This window comes from Mercurialis annua, linkage group LG8, assembly GCF_937616625.2.
Source record: "Mercurialis annua linkage group LG8, ddMerAnnu1.2, whole genome shotgun sequence".
Lineage (NCBI taxonomy): Eukaryota > Viridiplantae > Streptophyta > Magnoliopsida > Malpighiales > Euphorbiaceae > Mercurialis > Mercurialis annua.
In genome coordinates, this window is record NC_065577.1 from 40,330,441 (window position 1) to 40,353,347 (window position 22,907).

The 22,907-nt window shown below is 42.7% G+C and overlaps 4 protein-coding genes across 6 annotated transcripts; 1 reads left to right on the top strand and 3 right to left on the bottom strand.

The window, feature by feature from the left end:
• Nucleotides 1-7,837: 7,837 nt before the first annotated feature.
• LOC126660450 (uncharacterized) lies at nucleotides 7,838-9,508 on the bottom strand. The gene is made up of 2 exons (XM_050353974.1): nucleotides 8,725-9,508; nucleotides 7,838-8,646 (listed from the first exon to the last, which is right to left on the bottom strand). Exons 1-2 carry the CDS (start codon nucleotides 9,496-9,498, stop codon nucleotides 7,990-7,992), a joined length of 1,431 nt encoding a protein of 476 aa, XP_050209931.1. The 5' UTR covers nucleotides 9,499-9,508; the 3' UTR covers nucleotides 7,838-7,989.
• Nucleotides 9,509-13,047: 3,539 nt separating this feature from the next.
• Nucleotides 13,048-18,778, top strand: LOC126662184 (ultraviolet-B receptor UVR8). Of its 3 annotated transcripts, none has more exons than XM_050356080.2 (11): nucleotides 13,048-13,417; nucleotides 14,000-14,073; nucleotides 14,172-14,256; nucleotides 14,579-14,710; nucleotides 14,788-15,012; nucleotides 15,117-15,359; nucleotides 15,669-15,712; nucleotides 16,839-17,021; nucleotides 17,554-17,644; nucleotides 18,219-18,262; nucleotides 18,365-18,778. In XM_050356080.2, the coding sequence occupies exons 1-11, from the start codon at nucleotides 13,234-13,236 to the stop codon at nucleotides 18,485-18,487; spliced, it is 1,428 nt and encodes a 475-aa protein (XP_050212037.1). In that variant the 5' UTR covers nucleotides 13,048-13,233; the 3' UTR covers nucleotides 18,488-18,778. The 3 variants fall into 3 exon arrangements, with proteins under 3 accessions (XP_050212037.1, XP_050212038.1, XP_050212039.1); XM_050356081.2 differs by having other exon boundaries at nucleotides 13,051-13,417; nucleotides 15,123-15,359; XM_050356082.2 differs by lacking the exon at nucleotides 14,000-14,073 and having other exon boundaries at nucleotides 13,230-13,417.
• A 299-nt stretch (nucleotides 18,779-19,077) lies between these two features.
• LOC126662081 (probable disease resistance protein At1g58602) lies at nucleotides 19,078-21,274 on the bottom strand. Its single transcript, XM_050355969.1, has 2 exons — nucleotides 21,256-21,274; nucleotides 19,078-21,161 (listed from the first exon to the last, which is right to left on the bottom strand). The coding sequence occupies exons 1-2, from the start codon at nucleotides 21,272-21,274 to the stop codon at nucleotides 19,363-19,365; spliced, it is 1,818 nt and encodes a 605-aa protein (XP_050211926.1). The 3' UTR covers nucleotides 19,078-19,362.
• LOC126659994 (putative disease resistance protein At1g50180) lies at nucleotides 19,256-22,131 on the bottom strand. Its single transcript, XM_050353326.1, has one exon. The coding sequence runs from the start codon at nucleotides 22,129-22,131 to the stop codon at nucleotides 21,313-21,315; it is 819 nt and encodes a 272-aa protein (XP_050209283.1). The 3' UTR covers nucleotides 19,256-21,312.
• Between the last annotated feature and the right edge of the window lie 776 nt (nucleotides 22,132-22,907).

The following is a 22,907-nucleotide window of genomic DNA, read 5'->3' on the forward strand; positions in this document are numbered from 1 at the left end:
TCTTCTTTTTTTTTTTTATAATTTAATGAGGTGTCATGAACAGAGCTCAACTATAAAACGACAACTTTAAATTTTCTATATTCACATTAATTTTTGTTCGAGTCGGATAGGTCTTGATAACGTAGCACATCTAGTAGGGGCGAAGCAACCTCGCCAGGAACGAATATCACTAAGTCAAGCATTTCACCGACCTGGTAACAATGTCCGACCTTCTTGAAACCACAGAACGCATGACTTGGGGGGTCACCGGATCGATGGGAATTCAAACATCATCCGAGACAATCATGCCTGATAAGGTCGGACCAAGAATCTTACCCGAGCTCTGACGTATGTTCAACTCAGATCTGAGCCGAGCTCCGAGCTCCTAAGCCCGAAAGATTGGACCATCTGGTTCGAGCTCTGGGCTGCTCCAGATACGGGAATTATGATAACTTGACTCCCAAGTTATCCGGGCTCCGAGGTTCCGTCCAAAGAGCGCTCACTCGTGTACCAGATCCTGGGACCACAGAAGATCTTCTGACAGGTACGTGAGGAATGTTCCCTCTGACACACCTAACAACCCGTGCCTCCCGCAGGGATATTCTACCACGTCAGCATAACTGATTTCTGGGACCACTGGGCTCACAGCCTGCCAGCAAGGCAGGTTTGTCCTTAAACCCTAACTATAAATAGAGGGTTTAAGGACAAACCCTAGGTAATTTCTCTTTTTCTCAACTGAAAACTCACTCTTTTCTCTTCTTCTTCTTCCTCTACCGCTATACCTTACTTGAGCGTCGGAGCGAACGTCCGGTGACCCCCACCGGAGTTCCTTCTGACCTCTGTTTGCTTGTGGTGTGCAGGTCACTACAGCTCGGATCTATTTTGGTGATTCATCACTTGGCGCCGTCTGTGGGAATTCGTTTTGTATTCCCTTGTTCTACTCTGGTTCTCTTGACATTGCTGATCAGATCTTGACAAAGAACGATGGCTGATGATCCTGTTTTGGACAGGGTAGATCCTCTGGGAACTACGGTTGTCGACGCTAACTTGGTTGGTGGAGTCTCTGCTAGTGGTCGGACCTCTGTGATCACTGGCTTAACTCCTCCAGCGAATGCTCAGATGGGAGGATCCAGGGCCTCCGGCAGTGGAGCTGGATTTGTGCCTCTATATGGGTTGGAAAACTATCCAAGGGCGAACCCTTTTGCTTCAGATCCAAGTCACACCCACTTATCAACCCCAGGAACCACCGTGCCTCAGAGTTTCCTCCACAATACCTTGTCTCCCACTCAACTCAACTTCCCGGTAGACGCTACACTGGTGGCTACGGGAACGGGAACAACTTCTGGGCAGGATATACCTCCGGCGGTCTTACAAGCTCAAGAATATTTAGAATACATGGCTCGCCAGCTGCACCAGGCGCAGCAGATGCACTTTGCAGTCATGTCCCAGTATTACCCAAGTTACAATCCCTCGGCCACCCCTGTGGCCCCGCCGCCCCGAGCTGCTGAGTTTCAGGATGGTCGTCTTCCGAGAGAAGAAGGTCGGAGCGACCACCCACGACCCAGACCTAGGGGTCCTACAGAGCACCAAGCACCCAGAGGCGAAGATCATCGTGACACTAATCTGCCGAGAGACGAAGGTCGGCACGATCGCCCTTTTCCGAGAGATGAAGGTCGGAATGATCCTCCTCCTCCTCGAAGGGAGGGGGTGCAAGACGAGAATCTACCACCGGGGACACAGCGCGGAGACGCTGGTTTGGGGAGGGGAGACCCAGACCCGGAGGCAGATCCTCTGCGGACCGCGAGAGCAGGAGTTCCACCGGTCAGGAGGAACGGGGCCGAAAGTGTTCACAGCTCGGGGGCAGCATCTCAGCATCAGAAAACTTTGCATGACGAAGTTACTCGTCTAGTCCAGGCCGAGCTGGACAGGCATAAAGGGCACAAGGCAGAATCTCGACCTTTTACTACCTGTGGCATTGCTAGCCCTTTGTCAAAGGCTATATGGGATGACCCATTTCCAGATAAGTTTAAATATCCGCCCATTGACAGATATAACGGTAAATCCGACCCGATGACTCATTTAAGTTGTTTTCAGGTTGCCATGGGAGTTCAAAGTGTCTCGGACGCAACAGTGTGCAAAGTGTTCCCCTCGACGTTGAGCGATGCGGCGCAAAAGTGGTACCAGAACCTCAAGGAAGGCTCTATTACTAGTTTCAGGGAGCTTGCTATGGCTTTCAAAACTCATTTTGCCCCGAGCATCGAACGAAAGAAAAGATCCAGTGATTTGAAGAAGTGTTTTCAAAAACCGGGAGAAAGTTTAAAAGCGTATATTGCTCGGTTCAATGCCGAGGCAATCATGATAGAAGATTTGAACGATGATACCGCCATCGATGCTATGAAAGATAACACCAGCATGCAAGTCTTCCGAGACAGCCTGATCACCAACCCGGTTGACACTTACACCGAGTTGATGGACAGGGCTTGGAATTATATCAATCTTGACGAGGAAAGGCAGAGGAAGTCTTACGGGACGGCTAGCCCGGTTCCCAGCAAAACGCAGAATACTCAGGGATCTAACCGTAACCAAGATCGGTACCGACCTCTGAACGAAACTTCGGGGTACAGAGGTAACAAACCATTCAATGCTCAGACCAGTCCGCCGAGTACGGGGCCTGGTACTAAGCCAAGTTTCAGTATTGGAGGAGGAACGGAAGGATATGTAGACCGAGCAGGAGTGCCGAGACAGTATGTACCACTCAATACTCCGAGGGAACAAATTCTATCCTGGATCAAGCACAACAACGAAGAGATTCGTTACCCGCCGAGGCTAGTAAAAGATGGAGACCGATCCAAGTTCTGTGATTTTCATGATGGTTATGGCCATGAAACAGAGGAGTGCGGACGTTTGCGGAGTGAAATAGACAAGTTGGTCTGTCAGGGGCGATTACAACATTTTGTTGTGGCCAAGGAGGGCCAAGACCGAGGAAATACGAGGGTCAACTCGGTCAGGTCGGAGCCCGGGGGGAGTAGGGAGGCCCAATCCCCATCAAAGAAAACACAAGTCACGGGGGTAATTAACACAATCTCGGGAGGAACCTCAGAGTCCGAATATGGTCGCAAGCGCAGAAAGAAAAAGCAAAAGATGGTCATGTCAGTATCTACCGGGACGCCATGGCCTAACATTGTTTTCGGGCCAGAGGATGCGAAAGGAGTAGATTTTCCTCATGAAGACGCTTTGATTGTATCCGCCATCATTGGATCGAAATGGGTAAAACGATTGTTGGTAGACGATGGAAGCTCGGTTAACTTGTTGACTCTGTCAGTCTTTTTGACGATGGGAGGATCCAAGACTGACCTCAAGCCTGTGAACATTCCTCTCCTGGGGCTGGGGGGAGCTCCGGTTACCCCAGAAGGCATGGTCGAGCTGGATCTAGAGCTCGGCATCGAAATACCTCAGGAGGACGGAACAGAGGGAATCCTGGCGGAACCAACACGGAAGGTACGTTCACTGTTCATGATAGTTGACATGCCTCTTGCTTATAATGGTATTCTTGGTAGACCTATGTTGTATAGCACAGGTGCAGTGACTAGCATTCGTTACTTGATGATGAAAATCCCAGTGGAAAACGAGGTCATAACTATCAGGGGAAACCAAACCCTATCTAGGCAATGTTACATGGCCACTATGGGCAGCACGGTGGAAACGATGAACATCGATACACCCGAGCTGCTCATCAGAGAGAAAAAAGCTCAGAAACCCCGAGAAAACTTAGAAACGATTGAACTTACAGAGGGATCCGAGATGTATGTAAAGCTGGGGGTAGACTGGCCAGACGAGCATCGGGAAGCTATCATAGCTCGGATAAAACAGTATGTGGAAGAGTTTACCAACAAGCCAGAGGATATTGGGGGGGTAGACCCTAAGATCATCTCGCACAAGTTAAACGTGGATGCGAAGTGCAAGCCTGTCAAGCAAAAGAAAAGAACTTTCTCTCTAGAGAAACAGATTGCTATCCGAGACGAAGTGGAGAAGCTCTTGAAAGCCGGGTTCATCAGGAAAGTAGACTACCCTGAATGGCTGGCTAATGTAGTCTTGATCAAGAAGTCCAACGGTAGATGGAGGCTTTGTATAGATTTCACTGATCTAAACAATGCCTGCCCAAAGGACAGTTTTCCTCTGCCCAACATTGACCAACTGGTGGACGCGACGTGCGGGTTTGCGGTCTATGCATTCTTAGATGCTTCTCAGGGATATCACCAGATCCCGATGAGTAAAGATGACGAAGAAAAAACAGCTTTCACAACGGATCTGGGGACCTATTGCTACAAGAAGATGCCTTTTGGTTTGAAAAATGCTGGGGCAACCTATCAAAGACTCATGAATCATGTTTTTAAAGATCAACTGGGCAAAAATGTCGAGGTTTATGTGGATGACATAGTCGTGAAATCTAAAGGGATCGAGGAACACGCAGGGGACCTGGCAGAAACTTTTGAAAAGCTGAAGGGTTTTAACCTCAAGCTGAATCCAGAAAAGTGTGTTTTCGCAGTCCGCTCTGGGAAATTTCTAGGGCACCTCATCTCGGAGAAGGGCATCGAGGCCAATCCGGAAAAAATCGAGGCAGTAATGAGCATGAAAGCACCCAGCTCGGTGAAGGAGGTACAAAAGTTGAACGGAAGAGTAACGGCATTGGGCAGATTCATGAGTTGCTCGGCCAAACGATGTTTGCCATTTTTCAAAATCCTGAAGAATACAAAGAATTTCAAGTGGACAGAGGAGTGTAACGCAGCTTTTGAAGAGCTGAAGGTTTACCTCAGCACACCCCCGGTGCTGGGTAGACCTGAGCCTGGGGAAATCTTATACTTGTATCTCTCGGTGAATGACGAGACAGCAGCAGCAGTCCTGGTGAAGGAGGATAAGGGTCTGCAAACCCCAGTGTACTATCTCAGCAGGGTCTTGAAAGGCCCGGAGGTCAGATACCCAAAAATCGAGAAATTTGCTTTGGCTTTGAAGGTGGCGGCTGAAAAGCTAAGGAGATATTTTGAGGCTCACATCATTGTAGTACGTACGAACCAACCTCTGAGAAAAGCATTGCAGAGGCCAGAGATGTCGGGACGGCTGGTCAGCTGGTCGGTCCAGCTGGGAGGATATGACATCCGGTATGAACCAAGACCGGCTCTGAAAGCACAAGTATTGGCAGATTTCATAGCTGAGACTACTGCAAGCGACCAACCCGAAGAACCTGATGAACAACTTCTACGGTGGGTCTTAGAAGTTGACGGGGCATCAAATCTAGATGGATCAGGGGCAGGCGTAGTCTTGAAAGGCCCTCACGGAGTCACACTCCGAAGCTCGGTAAAATTCGATTTCCCGGCATCCAACAATGCCGCGGAGTATGAGGCTCTGTTGATCGGATTGAGAATGGTAAACGTGGTCAAGGCCGAGCACGTAACAATAAGAAGTGATTCTCAGTTAGTTGTTTGTCAAACTCTGGGTACTTTTGAAGCTCGGGATTCGGAAATGAGGAGATACGTAGACAGAGTCAAGTTCTTCTTAAACAAGATTCAGGAGCTCGGAGGAAAATGGGTAATAGAGCAAGTTCCTCGTCTGGAAAATCAAGAGGCCGATGTTTTGGCCAAAGCAGCAACAGTGAACGAAAAGATACCAGGAGTCCATTTCTCTGTTCAAGAGCATTCCAGTATCGACAACTATGAAACCATTTTTCTAACTCAGCCTTTGGAAAACTGGATGCAAGGTATAGCCCACTACCTGATGGATGGAACTCTGCCAGAAGACAGAGATAAAGCCTACAAAATCTTGCGACAAGCTCCGTACTACGCGTTCCTCGACGGAGTCTTGTACAGAAAGTCATTCACCCACCCGTGGTCGAGATGCTTGACAGCGGAGGAAGGAGAGTATGTGTTGAGAGAGATACATGAGGGTATTTGCGGAGCACACATAGCTCCTCGCATGTTGGCCAAGAAAGCAGTGTTGCAGGGCTACTACTGGCCCCTGATGGTTAAGCAAGCAGAGGAGATAGTAAAGAAGTGTGAGAACTGCCAGAGACACCAGAATATCCGACATGCTCCTACTACTGAGCAGTGTCCTATCACAAGTCCTTGGCCATTTGCAACTTGGGGAATTGACATCCTAGGTCCTTTCACGCCAACCACGGGGCAGAAAAAATTCTTGATAGTGGCAGTAGATCACTTCACAAAATGGCTTGAGGTAGAGGCAGTGAGCACCATCACGGAAGCTCGGATCCGAGACTTCTTCTGGAGGCAAATTGTGTGTCGCTTCGGTATACCCAGAGCTTTGGTCACCGACAACGGAAAACAGTTCAACTGTCGAGCTTTCAAAGAATTCTGCAACGACTTGCACATCGACCTGCGTTTCACTTCAGTAGTTCACCCGCAGAGCAATGGGATGACCGAAGTAACCAACCGGACGATCCTAAAAGGGCTCAAGGCCAGGCTAGGGGAGTTCGACAGACAGTGGCTGGAAGAGCTACCGAAGGTCATATGGGCTTACAGAACCACGCCAAGGGCAGGCACAGGAGAAACCCCGTTTTCTCTAACATATGGGTGCGAGGCAATGATACCGGTGGAAATCGGGATGCCAACTCTAAGGGTCCAGTTCTTCGATGAGGCTAAGAACGAGGAAGAACAGAAATTATGCTTAGACCTGCTGGAAGAGCGAAGAGAACAGGCAGCGCTCAGAATCGAAGCATACAAGCAAAGAATGGCCAAGTATCATAACAAGAGAGTTAAACCCTTGAGTTTCCAAGTCGGCGATCTGGTCCTACGACGGGCAGATATTGCTAAGGGAAATGCTGGAGTGGGAAAGCTCGAACCTAACTGGGAAGGCCCCTATCGAGTCACTGAGGTCGGACGAGCAGGAGCTTATAAAATAGCACACATGTCGGGCAGAGTGCTCCCGCGAACTTGGAACTCCCAGGTTCTTCGGAAATACTATCAGTAGTTACTTGTTTTCATTTTCGAGGTACCTAGGGGTTTTTTCACTTATGTTTGAGTTAGGCTTTTGTAAAACTCAAACATAAGTTTTTCCCCTCAATGAATAAAAAAGATTAAAAAGAATTCATGTCTTTTTCAAAACCCGAGCACTTTACTCGGTAAAAAATCCACGGGCTATGTGCCATCTACGGGCTATGTGCCATCTACGGGCTATGTGCCATCCACGGGCTATGTGCCATCTACGGGCTATGTGCCATCCACGGGCTATGTGCCATCCACGGGCTATGTGCCACCAGCGGGCTATGTGCCATCTACGGGCTATGTGCCATCCACGGGCTATGTGCCATCCACGGGCTATGTGCCACCAGCGGGCTATGTGCCATCCACGGGCTATGTGCCATCTACGGGCTATGTGCCACCAGCGGGCTATGTGCCATCTACGGGCTATGTGCCATCTACGGGCTATATGCCATCCACGGGCTATATGCCATCTACGGGCTGGGTGCCACCAACGGGCTGTATGCCGCCCGCGAGCTATGACAATCCCGGGCCACCCAGACATAACAAGTTATCCACGCCGAGCAACTTAATCAAGCTCGACCTATGAACAACTAAGAACTTACCCTAGCATTTTTTATCCCAATTCTAAGTCAAGAGCCCACGTATAAAAACAACATAGAAACTAGAAAATTTTTACTACTAGAAGGAACTCGGAAACTAAGCTAAGTTAGCCATGAAAAAACTTCATTCAGAAAGATAACAGGCAAACCGGCAGGTAAAAAAACAAGATATATATACTAAGGTCAAAGTGACCAAACTTTGCAAAAATATGCCAAGCGTAACAAAGGAGCTCGGAGCTCAACATTACAAAAACAATGGAAAATTCATTCAGAAAAAACAAGTATACGAAAGGAAATATTCAAACTAGCAAAAAAAGCTCAAAGCTCAAACATCCCAAAAATTTACAAAGACAAGGAAAATTGTTCAAAACTATAAAACTAAAAACTAAATTGTTCAACAATTACAAAAACAAATTGCCTCAGTTTGGGCCCTCGCCCTGATCATCGGCCAGATAATCTTCAATATCTGCCGGTATGTCATAATCTTCGGGCAGCTCTTTAGCTCGGCGGTGCAGCTCCAGCACGTCCAGCTTGAAGTCCGAAACATCAACGTTAGCTCCAAACCGGCCCCTCACATACTCCCCGGCCTGGACCTCCCCGACATACAGCATTCTCCGGAAGTCTTCATACAGACCTTCTTCCCGAGCTGCAGACTCGGCGACTTTAGCCTCAGCATCTCCGACTCGCTTGGTGGCCTCCTCCAGCTTCTTTTTCTGGTCATCCACGGTGTCCCGGAGCCCTTTGCTCGCCAACTCATTCCGGCGCGTTAGGTCGGCCAGCTGCTTTGAAAAATCCTCTTTGTCAGCAGCCTTCTCGGTCTCCAACCGACCAACATCCTTCCGCAAAGACTCCAGGACTCCCAAGTCCTCGACACGCCGGTCCTCGGACTCCTTCAGCTGGTTTTCTAAACTTGCCACCAAGGAAGCCCCTTCCGAGGCCCTCCTCTCCGCCTCGACAGCTCGTTTCTCAGCATCCCGGAGACTAGACCTCGCAGACAGCAGAAGGTCCTTGGCAAGAAGGAGGTCAACCTCGTTCTTATTGGCGTTTTGGTCGGCCAAGTAAGACATCTGCGCAGCCTGCAATACAAACAAAGCATGATTCATGACTAGATAAAAGCAAACACTTAGAAAAATTTTAGCCAGACTAAAAAGTACCTGAAGGCAGAGAGAGGAAACCGCAGCCAGCATATTCTCGGGCTTGTGCGTCTTGTAGTGGGCCAGATCTATGGGCAGCGTGGTCACCCGGGCTACGTCCCCCGCAATGGGCAGCTCGGTCAATGTCGCGCGGGCCCCATCGTTATGACGGCTCACCCACTCGGCAAAGCTGGTCCTAGTTATCGTCTGAGGACCAGGGGCGGTGGTGCTTGTATCAGAGGAGATCTCCGGCAGATCCGGGATCTCGCGTCTAGGCCTGTGAGTGCTCGGGCCACCTCCCCCAGGAGCTCCTTCCTCGGGAACCTCCTCAGCTCGCCTCGGTCCCACCACGGTCTCGGCCGACCCTAGGTCCACGAACGGAATGTCCCCCACGGGTTCTGCAGTAGGGGGAACATCAATCCCTCCGGGCAATTGAACCCGAAGCGGGATAACGCGAATGCCAGCAGTCGAGGTCCCTTGATCACCCGCAACCCGCGGAGCCGAGGTCGCATCCGCAGCAGCTTTTGGAACAGACGGGGGCGCCGGAGTGGCAGCTCGGGCTGCCGGTCTTTTGCGTTTCTTGCTCACGAGCTTGGCCACATCAATATTATTCACTGCAGGAAACAACCAACAACAATCAAAATAAAAACAAGCAAGTTCATAAAAAAAAAAAAAAACAAACAACAACAACAGCACAATGAAAACAAGCACCAGGATCCGAACTCTTCCAGAATTCAAAAAACTTCTTCGGACAAAGATCATCAGCATGAGTTTTGTCCGCCACGGGAGAAGCATCCCGGAGCTTAATAATATCGGCCAGTTCCAGAGGGGCAGGGGTATGGAACCATTTTTCTGGTTTGTAACACTTGTCCTGCCAAGCAGTCACCATCCCCTCAAAGGCAGTCGGGTGGGTGATCTGGAAGTAATCCTCCTTGAAATCCCTTAAGGAGTCAGTTATCCCAGTAACTAAGCCTCCTACCACCTCTTTCCTCTCTCCTCGAAGCCGGATGTACGCGAAATGATTCCGATCTTTAAACGACAACAGGTACAAGCAGCAGAACAGTCGCATAGAATCTACCACCCCGGTCTGCCGACACAACTCCAGGAAGCAAGAATAATGCCGAACTCCGTTCGGATGAATCTGAGATAGCGGCACCTCGAAATAATTGCTTAAACGCTTGTACTGCTCCGAGATAGGGAAGCGGATCCCGGACTGGAGATGCTCCAGGGTCAGCATGATAGTGCCCTTCGGAGGCGCGTCGTTCAGCTTTTTCCCCTCCGGGATCACGGACAGTTGGTACTCTACCGGGATACCAAAAGTGGCCCTCACGGCCTCCAAAAACCCAGTCGTGCACCGAGACGCTTTAATATCACGATCATCAGGTCGGCCACTAGCATCCACGGTTGTGCTTTTCCCCTTTACTTTCTTCGGGACTTGAGGTTGGGAGGTCCCTACCTCCTCTGGCTCCGAGAAGTTAGCTCGACTAGAGCGAACAACGTGAAATTCAACAGACGCCTCAGCTGTCCCTTGATCATTATCATCATATCCCACCCCTTCCTCGCGATCTGATGGGTCACCCGACATACCTAAAGACACAGAAACCAGCTCGGATGAGACAAGCTTCACTAACAAAAATAAACTAGCTACGACTCAAAGGTACGAATCAAAAGACAATTTTAGAGGGTGACACCATCAGAAACACGAAGACAACGAACTTGAATTTCCAGATTTTTGGAAATCCACACCCCAAACAAGAACATGAAAAACACGCATGAACCTCCAGATTTCTGGAAATCCATGTCTCACAACAAAATCACAGAGAAACAAAGGCATGAAACATGAAAATCCTAAACAGATACACTAACGCAAGGAAGAACTCAGTCAAAATATAAGAACATGCATCTAAACCAGAAAAACAAGAAACAAACAGCAAATCAGAAACACTCACTTGTGCAAAGGAACGAGGAATTCTGGAGAAGACGATCGTGAATACAGAGAGTATCTGGAAAACAGAGGCAAACACAGCAGATGAAGCTTCAGCAACCAGGAAACGAAGACTTGGAGAAGACAAAGAACAGAAATCTGGTGATTCGCAAGAACAGTTTTCTTTTTCTTCAAAGGCAGAGAGAGAACAGAAATGGAGAAAGGAAGCGAAAAGTCTCTCAGTTTGAAAAACCAAATTTATAACGGAAGAAAAGAGAGGGAAAACCAAAAGGCACCTCTTAAATTTTCTCTCTCTTCCCATTAAGCGTGACTCCTAGAAACCAGCACCAGCAATAACTGCTAGACACGTGGCTCAAATGTAAGAAGAAATACAACCGCCATCAAGGAAATCCATCCCACCAGCTGTCAGAAGAGACAACTCGACAGTCACGTCCTTTCACATAACCACATCAGCTCACCCATCTTTCTGACAAGAGGCTCGGTGTCAGAGATCACCCAAAAAACAAAGCAAGCATGCCCAGACTCACGTGACCTAATAACTCGGATAACACTACCATCTCGGACATAAATATCCGACACACTGAGGGGGGACTAGTGATAACGTAGCACATCTAGTAGGGGCGAAGCAACCTCGCCAGGAACGAATATCACTAAGTCAAGCATTTCACCGACCTGGTAACAATGTCCGACCTTCTTGAAACCACAGAACGCATGACTTGGGGGGTCACCGGATCGATGGGAATTCAAACATCATCCGAGACAATCATGCCTGATAAGGTCGGACCAAGAATCTTACCCGAGCTCTGACGTATGTTCAACTCAGATCTGAGCCGAGCTCCGAGCTCCTAAGCCCGAAAGATTGGACCATCTGGTTCGAGCTCTGGGCTGCTCCAGATACGGGAATTATGATAACTTGACTCCCAAGTTATCCGGGCTCCGAGGTTCCGTCCAAAGAGCGCTCACTCGTGTACCAGATCCTGGGACCACAGAAGATCTTCTGACAGGTACGTGAGGAATGTTCCCTCTGACACACCTAACAACCCGTGCCTCCCGCAGGGATATTCTACCACGTCAGCATAACTGATTTCTGGGACCACTGGGCTCACAGCCTGCCAGCAAGGCAGGTTTGTCCTTAAACCCTAACTATAAATAGAGGGTTTAAGGACAAACCCTAGGTAATTTCTCTTTTTCTCAACTGAAAACTCACTCTTTTCTCTTCTTCTTCTTCCTCTACCGCTATACCTTACTTGAGCGTCGGAGCGAACGTCCGGTGACCCCCACCGGAGTTCCTTCTGACCTCTGTTTGCTTGTGGTGTGCAGGTCACTACAGCTCGGATCTATTTTGGTGATTCATCAGGTCTCTTACGAGAGGAAAAACTCTAATCCACGTTTAAAACGGTTGCATACATGAGTACTGTTCGTATACACAATCTCACTTAAGTCAGAAAAACGCCTTAACAACTCACATGCACTTTGAAATTATACAAAAGAGAGTTTAATTTATTTGCAACAAAAATTAATTTTATCGCAAAAGTTATTAAAAAAATCAATTAAGGCCAATTTTATGGATTTAAAAGAAACAAATACTCTAAATTTGATAATATAATTTATTTTACTCTTTTAATTTTAAATTGTATAATAATTTTTCATCACCTCAACTAATTTATATAAAATTCTAATTATTTTATAACAACTCATTTGAAAAGGTAAAATGAAATCGTAATCAGACATTATAGTTTTGGTATTCGAATGAAATTGAGAGGAAAAAATATATTTTAGTTAAAAGAGCAATAAGGTAATTTAGAGTGCTAGTAAATAGGAGCGGTATATAATAGGAATAACTCATTTCTAAGTCCTTAAATTATACATGTTTTGTTCCTTCGGTCCTTAAACAATTTTTATCTCTATTTATCCTTCAATTTAGCGAAAAATCATTTTCGAGTCCTTAATTGATAAAAACGATGCCATTTAGATAACAAATTGTATTTACAAAAATAACAAAACAATAACGATTTTATCGTTCAAGAACTTAAAAATAATTTTTCGCTAAATTGAAGGATCAGATAAGGACGAAAATAGTTTAAGAACCGGATGAACAAAACATGTATGGTTTAGAAACATGAAAATGAGTTATTCCTATATAATAAAACCTAAATAAAATCAAACCACACCGACCTAATTGATCTGGTTAGAGCTACCGACTTCATGTAAACAAAAAAGACAGGCCCCACAAAGCACACTTTCAATTCACACATCGAAACCCTCTAACAACCACCACGTGGCAAAACACAATGATTAGAGTCGCATAGCAAAGTCAAGCACGTGGCAGTTCAGACAACCCTCCACGCCAATACTCTAGCTTTCTTTCAAAAGCAAAAAACTTCCAGAAACTTCCTTAAAACTCTTGGCTAAAATTAATCCCCTCATCCACGGCTTATACTCATCCACGTGTACAATCACTCCCACGTCAGCATCCTACGTGGCCCTCCCTATTCTCTAGAAAATGATACGGTACGAAATTCTGCAAAGAAAAATAAAAGTTACAGTCTTCTGACTTTCTTGGGGCGTGTTTGGATCGAAAGAAAATGAATGGAGAGGGAAAAGAAATGAGTAAAATGGAGGAAAAGTTGGTATATATGTGGGGGTATTTGCCCGGAGCTTTGCCTCAAAGGTCGCCGATTTTGTCGCCGGTAAATGTGACGGCTAATGAAGGGTATTCTTGGGAAGATGTTTGTGGTGGAGGGTGTGGATTTGCTATGGCTATCTCTGGTATTTTCTTGGCAATTTCTTTTTAAAGTTTGGTTCTTGATTTTGAGTTCTTGGATTTGGAAATGTGATGCTTTGTTTGACTGAAAATGGTGCTTTTTTTGTTTTGACTGTGTTTGGTTGCTGAGAAAATGTGGGGAAGTGGTTATTAGTTTGGTTGCTGAGAAAATGTGGGGAAGGAAGGAATTAAAAAATATGAGATTTTTAGGATATTGTGAATAAGTTTTTAAGTTTCATGGTGTTTTTTTTGACTTTTTATTGTGTTTGGTTGCTGAGAAAATGTGGGAAAGGAATTAAACAAAATGAGACTTTTAGGATATAGTGAAAGTTTTGAGTTTTCATGATGTTTTTTTGTTTTTTTATTGTGTTTGGTTGCTGAGAAAATATGGGGAAGTTGTGATTAATTTGGTTGCTGAGAAAATGTAGGAAAGGAATTAAAAAAGATGAGATTTTATTTTTAGCTTTGTTGAGTTTCTTTTCCCTTATGATTTAGTCATTTGATATTAAACCATGTCAAATTGTTTTTTTTTTTTGGTTTTGGTTGAGTGTGTTTTTACTTTGAACTCATACTTCTTTTTCAATCAGAGTCTGGAAAGCTTATTACTTGGGGTTCAACAGACGATCTAGGTCAAAGCTATGTCACCTCCGGGAAACATGGGGTAGTGTAGCTCACTAATGAACATTAATTTGTTTGCATCTCTTTATTTTTTTATACTGCAGAACTAACCTGCATTTTCCTTTTTTTTTTACGTTTAAGGAAATTCCCGAGGCTTTCCCTCTTCCAAATGAAGCTTCCATCATTAAAGCTGCAGCTGGTTGGGCTCATTGTGTAGCAGCTACAGGTAAGATGATCATTGTATTTATAACGGCGCATGTGAAATCGGTAGTTGAGAAGCTTGTTTTGAACTAAGTAGCACGAACACTTCATTCAGTGTTTCATGTTTCGGAGATGTGTGGAAAATTTGTTGTTTCGGTCACGAACTTCATTTTTAACATCAAAAACTTTAAAATATCACTGTTTCATTGTGTCCATGTCCAAGTGTCCGGTTTCTCCGTATTTGTGTCCGTGCTACATAGGTTTTAAATTTTCTACTTTATCTATGTCCAATGCTTTCTTAGGCTTCATTCTATGGAAACTGAGCTTATTTTGGATTCTAATTGCAGTTACTGGAGAAGTTTATACTTGGGGTTGGAAAGAGTGTGTCCCCTCTGGGAAGGTCTTTGGAGATCCATCGGTAGGAGGGGGCATGGAAAAGGATGTAAGCGACAAACAGAGTCCAATTTTATCAGAGCAAGGTAACACGGTTTGGTTACTTTGTAAACGTAGTGAAGTTATTAATCAATTGGCTAATGCATTTGATGACTTCTTGCAGTGAGCCCTCGCTTGCAGGGTTCAAGATCGAGCGGTGGAAGTGATGCAAGAGGAAGTGGAGATGAAGGTACAAAACGCAGGAGAGTATCGTCGGCAAAACAAATAGCTGAAAGCTCATCTTCTGGTGATGAGACGCTTTCAGCATTCCCGTGTCTAGTAATGCTGAATCCCGGAGTGAGGATTGCTAATGTTGCTGCTGGTGGTCGCCATACATTAGCATTATCAGGTAAGATTTATACAAGAAGAGCTTTTGTAAATCCATTATTTTTTGCGTAGTTCTTTCTTTATATAGTGTATAAAGTTTGAAGCTGTGTTCTAATTTTACCAAAGTTTCAGATATCGGACAGGTTTGGGGTTGGGGCTATGGAGGTGAAGGGCAACTTGGTTTGGGCTCCCGTGTACGCATGGTATCCTCTCCTCATCCTGTACCTTGCATCGACTCTTCTTATGGGAAAGATAGACCTGGAGTGTTTTCTCAAGGAGGCATGGCTTCAGAAGGACATGGTTTTAGAGTTCCTGGAAGTTATGTGAAGGCGATCGCCTGTGGAGGGAGACACAGTGCTGTTATCACAGGTATGCATCTGAGTACTAATCTATTTCAATAGATAGAAACAAAGTAATTTACTTAACTCAGTTATTTTCTTTATGAGTATGACAACATGGCATAGCATTGAGAATTTGAGAGTTTCTCACTTAATTAGAAGACTGGATCCAGCATTTTGTTAACAAGTATGATAACATGGTTATGATTGAGTGTCTCAGAGCCTATGACTTAAATTTGGAGATCAGATATAACGTGCTTCGAGACGGGAATGCTCGATTAATTTCTTACCTGTTTTTACCTCAATACATTGTTTTCTCATAAGTGTCTTGCACTAACAGATGCTGGAGCACTCCTCACTTTTGGGTGGGGACTCTACGGACAGGTACTGGACTATTAAACTACTTGTAGCAGTTTATATTCTCTCCCAACTCAATTTTATGCACATTCAGCACTATGTGCATTCATTTGTTTCATAAGTTCTTGTTCTCGTTTCTTTTGTTAAAATGCTTCTTGTTGCTGTAGCTATCAAGGTATCACTTGGCTAGGGGTTTATGTTGACCATATGCTTCTGTAACATTAGTAACCGGTACATGGTTCGGCATAAGTATTAGTTCTTTAGAGAAAGTTCTTAAGGTTATTTCTTTTTCAATTGCTATATCACTATTTGATGGATTTTTCTTCAATTTTTTTATGAAGAGGCTAGTTAAATATTATTACTTATTCATTTCTACTTAATGTACTAGAATTCCATCAGTCAGTTCTCCTGGCTTTGGGTTAGTAACATGCAGGAGAAATTGCAGGTCTAGTTGTCTAGGACTGGTTGTGAAGGTCAGAATAAAGTACAAACTTAAGTAGACATTAGAGTCCGACTTTTATTAGCGGAAGCCTGCAATTATATGCAAAGTTCAGATATGCGGTTGCATTCAAAAGATTGTAATAAGAATAAATAAAGACTAAACCTAGATCTTAAATTAGTCAATATGATTAGAAGTTTTATAATTTTTAACACCAATTTTGGATTTTCCTTGAAATGCAAAAGAACATCACTCGGAAAATTTCTTGAACACAATGAATAAATTAATTTGCCTTTTTTATTGACCAATACTTGCTTGTTAACAACTTAACAGTGGAAAGCCAGCAATATTATCTGAATATGCAGTTGGGTTAATCCATTAAGGCATTCATTCTTTTACCTGTTCTTGGAGTCGGAAACCATTTTGATTCTTCTGCGCATCATTATCAAATTATTTATCCATAATCATTTGGTTGGAGAGTCTGGTATTAACCATTGTTCAGGATCAATATGTAGGTAAGTAGATAATGGGGAAGAATAAAGCACTGTAGATGTCGAAGATGAGGTTCATCTAACAAGGGATAATCTGTGTACACTGTTTCTTTTAAGATGCTTATACTGTTTTATTTTGTTGGTATCAATTCCATTGTTACTTGTTAAAGTTCGGATTAAGCGAAAACTGTAAGCTAATTTTTGTTCTTCATTGTTATGTCAGTGTGGACAAGGGAGCACAGATGATGAGCTGCGGCCGATTTGTGTATCGTCACTGCTGGGCATAAGGATAACAGGTGTTGCTGCAGGATTGTGGCACACAATTTGCATTTCTGCCGATGGTGATGTATATGCATTTGGAGGGAATCAGTTTGGACAATTGGGAACTGGTGGTGATCAAGCAGAGGTAATTAATGAACTTGCATTTTCTTTAGTCAGGATAATCAACCTATATAGCGCGGAAACTCCAGAATGAAAAATGCCTAAACGGAAAACAGTGAAACCATAATTTTTCCAAGAATTTGTTACAAAATATGGAGTTTTTGACTTTCAAAAACGTGTCTGAAAGTAGAATGAAATTCTAAAATATGAGACTCGAGAAGTTTTTGTGGAACATAGGTGTCAACTTGTTGCTTCATGGCTGTAACTAGTCTAGGATGAGATACTAGTGCCACTATAGTAAGATTTTGAAGAGAAGAAAATTTGGAATAACTAGTCTAGGGTGACATGCTAGTGCCATTATAGAATGATTTCTATAACTGTCCGGAATAACTGGCCAAGTTCAATTTTTAATCAGGAGACTGGGAAATTTGTACATTTTAATGTTATTGCTTTAACGCTATGATTGAGTCCCTCTTCTCGTTTCTTTAGGATAAATGCTTTTGATCATCCTGAAATTCGTGTAATTGACTTATACGCTGCTTTGATTTACAAACCAGACTACCCCCAGACTCTTGGATGCTCCAATCTTGGAGGATAAACACGCAAAAGTCATCTCATGTGGAGCTCGCCACAGTGCTATAGTCACAGGTATACAGACCACAGCCAAGATGATACCTGCTCTTTTATCTTTTGCAAATACAATATGACAAGAAGCACATCATTTTTTTTTGTTTTGAGCAAGTTTTATGTTGTTTTAATTTTATGAGCACGTGTAAGGATTAATCATATAGTCATTATAGTCAATGCCGTTATTGCATGGAAACTTATAGAATTCTATGTTTCAAAATTTCATTTTCATTTCTGAAAATGCTTCTGAAACTTCGAAACATCACCTTTTATAACTTATTTTATTTCTATTAATTAATATATATATATTTCAATGTATTTGTTTACATATTTTCTATTCAGCATTTCCATTTCTATGCAATATAGGTTAATGCATTTAAATCAGGCATTACAAACTGACACCATGAGTGGCCATATTTGTTCTCTTAGATTTTCAGTAGTTACATTTAAAAGAAGCCTGTTTTTTCTTGCTCCGGAAATGTATCAAACTTTTTCTTTCCGTTTGAAAATGATTTTAGAGTTATGTTTTGACTTTCTTCAATTTTGCCATCCATATAAATCTGACGCCTAAAACTCTGCTTTTTGTTTCTTGAAGACGAAGGAAACGTGTATTGCTGGGGTTGGAACAAGTATGGCCAGGTAGCATAGAAATCATGTTCCTGCTTGCATAACCTCAATTCTATATTTCAGTAGAACTCGGATATTCATAATACTTTTTAACATCTGATTATTCTATGACAGCTTGGACTCGGGGACGTAATTGACCGCAACATTCCTTCTCCGGTTACTACAGAGGGTTGCATCCCGAAAAATGTAGCATGTGGGTGGTGGCATACCCTACTTTTGGCTGAATCACCTCCATGAGCAGCCGATTCGTACAAGCTCTTGTGCAGTTTTGTTAGGTTAGAAGCTCTTTTCAAATGCTATATCATTATATGCATATGTAAATACAATAGTAGCTTGAATTCATATACATGTGCTTGTTTCCATTCTTCTATGGTTTAGGTTATTTCATCTTTAGTGGTATTCCGAAAGCCATTACTTTCGAGTGTTAGAACATAATGTAGGTTCATTGTGTATATTATTATTCTAACAGAATTTGAATATTAATGTAGTCAGATGTTATGATAAACTAATTTAAGTTATTCTTGCTTATGTTGTTCCCAATCTTATCTCTAAATTATTAAGATTTGTCAGCATTGTATCATTTCTAATCACACCGCTAGCTTCTACCTGCTTCAAAGTCCCCCATGTTTCTTAATGTACCCAAATGAAGCATGTGTTTAGGTGTGTGATCGAGTCGGGTTGAATAAACACAGTCAAACTCGAGATGATTCAAGCCCGATCAAGTTTTATTTTAGGAGATCGAGTTTGGTAGAATAATTGAGAAATAGGCTAGATTAAACTGTAAAATTCGAAATTCAACCTGAATTCAATTGATTTGTATGTAGGAGTTTAACTTAAACTCGGTAGAATAATTGGAGTTCGGTTTGATAAACATCGAATCAATTCAAATATTTTTTGAGTCAATTCAGAATAGCTCGCGAGTTGACTTGATTACACTCTTACATATAAGAAACATCTGTTCTTAGAGATTCTAAGTATCATAATTTCTGTTATTGGAGAAAGTCATCAACAAAAGAAACAAAAGAAATCTAATATTATAAAAATTGTTGTACGAACATGAAACCTTGGAAATTGGATGAAAACAAATGGTGAAAATTGCTTCCAATGAATTTTCATCTAAATGGAGCTTTTATTGAGACATTTGGTATGTGGCTGGTCTTGTAGGAGTCCTGTCCTCCGACTCGAACCCTTCTTAGAAATTCTTCTCTGTCATCTATGACTTGCAATTCCTGGAGGCTACTGACAAATCTCAGCCCATCAGGAATCATTCTCATACTCTCTAGATGGAATATCTTTAGACTCTTGACACATGGCATTGCACTTTCTTGTATCTTCCATTCTTCTACATTCCATAACCTTTCAAGCGAAAGATTTTCAAGTTTTCGGAAACAATGGGCGGAGCATACCATTGCACGCCCTCTGTACGAGTCATCAGACAGCTGTAAATCCCTCAGATTAGGCAGCTTCTCTAGAGTACTCATAGGATCTTGTTGCAATCGCGAATTCAACAATATTAACTTGGTAAGACTTTCTGGTAGGAATTTCAGGCTTTGATTTTCTGATATGTATCCGTTTAACAATAGCTTCGTCAGGCGATGAGAATCTGAGATCCTTTCCAGGTTCGGAAAAGAATTTTCCGACTTCATCTTTAACGATTCAAGACGGCCTGATCCAAAAATTGGAGATTTTAGAATCACCTCAGATTCCACATCCTGAAATTCTATCGCCAGATGTCTAAGATTTGTCAATTTAAGCATGGCATCGTTTCTGATAAGATTTTTTGATTTCACCCACTTCAGAGTCTCCAAGTTCAATAATGTATCCAATCGAAACTTCCAACTTATATTTTCCTCCAGCAACAAGTGTCTCAGATTTTCTAATCTCCACAATACATCTGGAAATTTTGCTGTAATACCTCTTAAATCAAGTGTGTACAAACTTTTCAGATTGCCAATGGATTCTGGCAATGTTGGAACAATGTACTTGCACAATCTTATCTTTTTTAAACCGATGATATTCTCCAATCCGAGATATCTCAAGTGAATTAAGTTACCAATTTGTTCTGGCAAAAAGATCGAATGTAGTATTATACCATCAAGATTTAAAACTCGCAGCAATCTGAATCTCCGGAAGATGAAAAGTATATCCTCCTCTCCTAGCGAACACCGAGAATATGTCTTCAAAAAGACAAGAGAACGAAGAGAGGGACCGCAGTAATGGAGGGATTGACACTGCTCATCATGATATGCAATCCTGCGGGTCGTGTTCAGAATTGAATGAGCACTCATAGTATCTGCTGCTGGTTTTTTCTTTTGATGCTCAATGACTGCAAGAAACTTCTCTTCTTGTGCTTTGAACAAACACATGTCCCGCATAAGATCATGTATCCGGAAAGTTTTGATTCCAAATGTCGTGTGGTTTCTTTTACTCACTTGAATCATGCATCTGTTTGCAAGCTCTTCTAAGTATAGCTCACCGACATCTTCCATCGTCTCGTCTCCTTCTCCTTTTGATGGTATAAACCCTTCGGCGATCCACATTCGAATTAGTCTTTTCTTGCGAATCTCGAAGTCCTCTGGAAATTGGGAAAGATAGAGAAAACATGGTTTTAGCCTGAAAGGCAAATTCTGATAACTCAAAGCTAATATCCATCGCACTCCAGCGTAGCCTCTACGCTCCTGCAATTTGTTGAATTGGGCAGTGACATCTTTTTCGACAATCCTCCATTCTTTAAGCGACTTATAAGCTAATAAACCTCCGAGAGTTGTAATTGCTAGAGGTAGTCCTTCACATTTTCTCACCATCTGTTTTCCTAATCCTTCAAATTCCGACATGTTGGTTGTTGAATCGTCTAGAAATGCTTTCTTTCGGAGAAGCTCCCAGCCTTGTTCGTCTGTCAAAAATGGCGGTTCTATCGGAGAACTTCTCAGATCAGCATACTGAGCAAGTTCTTTGATCCGGGTGGTGAATAATATTTTACTTCCTGGATTCCCTTTCGGAAATGCCTGTTTTAATGAATCCCATGCCTCTATATTCCAAATATCATCAAGAACCACCAAATATCACTTTACTTTCAACAAATCTTTGAGTTGTTTAACGCGTTCAGCCTCGCTCATGCTACTTACACGTTGTCGATCTTGTTCAGGGGAAACTTGCATCAAGATTTCTAATAAAATGTCTCTTGGAGAAAATTGTTGAGATATAAAACTCCAAGAACAGCAATCAAAGTGTTGCTTGACATGCTTAAAATTATAAGCTATCTTGGCAAGTGTCGTTTTGCCAATTCCGCCCATGCCTACTATCGAAACAATTCGGAGCTGATCTTCCGGATTCATCAATTGATTCATTAGATTGTTTATCGTGCTATCCAATGTGATAATATCTTTTTCTTCGTCATCTGGATTAGTTCTCCTTAATCGTCTTCTCATCTCACTCGCAGAAGTGGCGGATGCAGACCCGTCTGCTGCTTCGACTAATTGGATACTGCAATAACTCTGCAATCTGGCAAGAACGCGTCCAATTCTAGTTTGAATTGATCGAATCTTGATTCCAATATCATGCAACTGTGGTGCCTTGGAAACCACAGTAACAGACCAGCAACAGCTGCTGGTTCCTTCTTCTTTAATCGGAATCCTGACGATAAATTCATCGATAATATCTTCTGCATCATAAGCAATATCTGAGAGTTCAGCGATACAATCACGAACGACCTCTCTTTGATCGTTCTTGATATAATCTACATCTTTCAAGAAACATTTGATTCTCTTGAGTTCATTTTTCAAAATCTCAGCTTCTTCTCTTACACTAGAAAGAAAAGATGCTTCATTAATTAGTAGATCAGATATTTTTTCTAAGGCTACCGAGATAATAGCATCTGCCATTTTCGGTACTTGATAGAAACAGAAAAGATAAGAATTTGTGATTTGTAGAACTTCAAATTGATTGATGTATTTAAAGTGTATTAAAGTGAACTATACTTTTCCTAAGCAGAATGGTAAGGAATAAAGCAGCTTCCTTGCTTAAATCAATTAAAGGAATTACACTTTTGTTTTAGTTTGATTCTGCAATTTTCTTCTGAACTTGTTTATACCATTTTTAAATTTGCATACAAGCTTGTTTTTGTCTACTGATGGTTGTAACATTGATAGTATGTTTGATGTGGAATAGAATAGACGCGGAATGAAGGTTATATTTGGTTCACGTAATAGATTTAGATAGAATAGTTATTCCATATGGAATAACTATTTCTTACTTTGGTTCATGAATAGTGCTCTATGAAATTGTTATTTCATGATTTTATGGGATACATATTCCTCTCAAAAGAATAAAGAATAGTAATGGAATAGGCTGCAATAGAATAGTTACTCTGTATAGAATTGTTATAATTTAGTATGGAGTTTAACTCCATGGAATTGCTATTTTATTTATCTCAATCAAGCCGGAAAGGAAACAACTATTTTTCTACTCATCGAGAAAAATACTATAAAATTATGAAACAGTAATTCTATGGAGTTACTATTTTGCGAGTCTTACTTTGTGCGGAATAACTACTCTATTCGGAACATATTTCAACACCAAATATAGCTTAAAGTGTAACATGGATCGAAGAACTGTTAAAGATGCATGAGCAGAACATTATTTTTCAGCCTCATTTCCT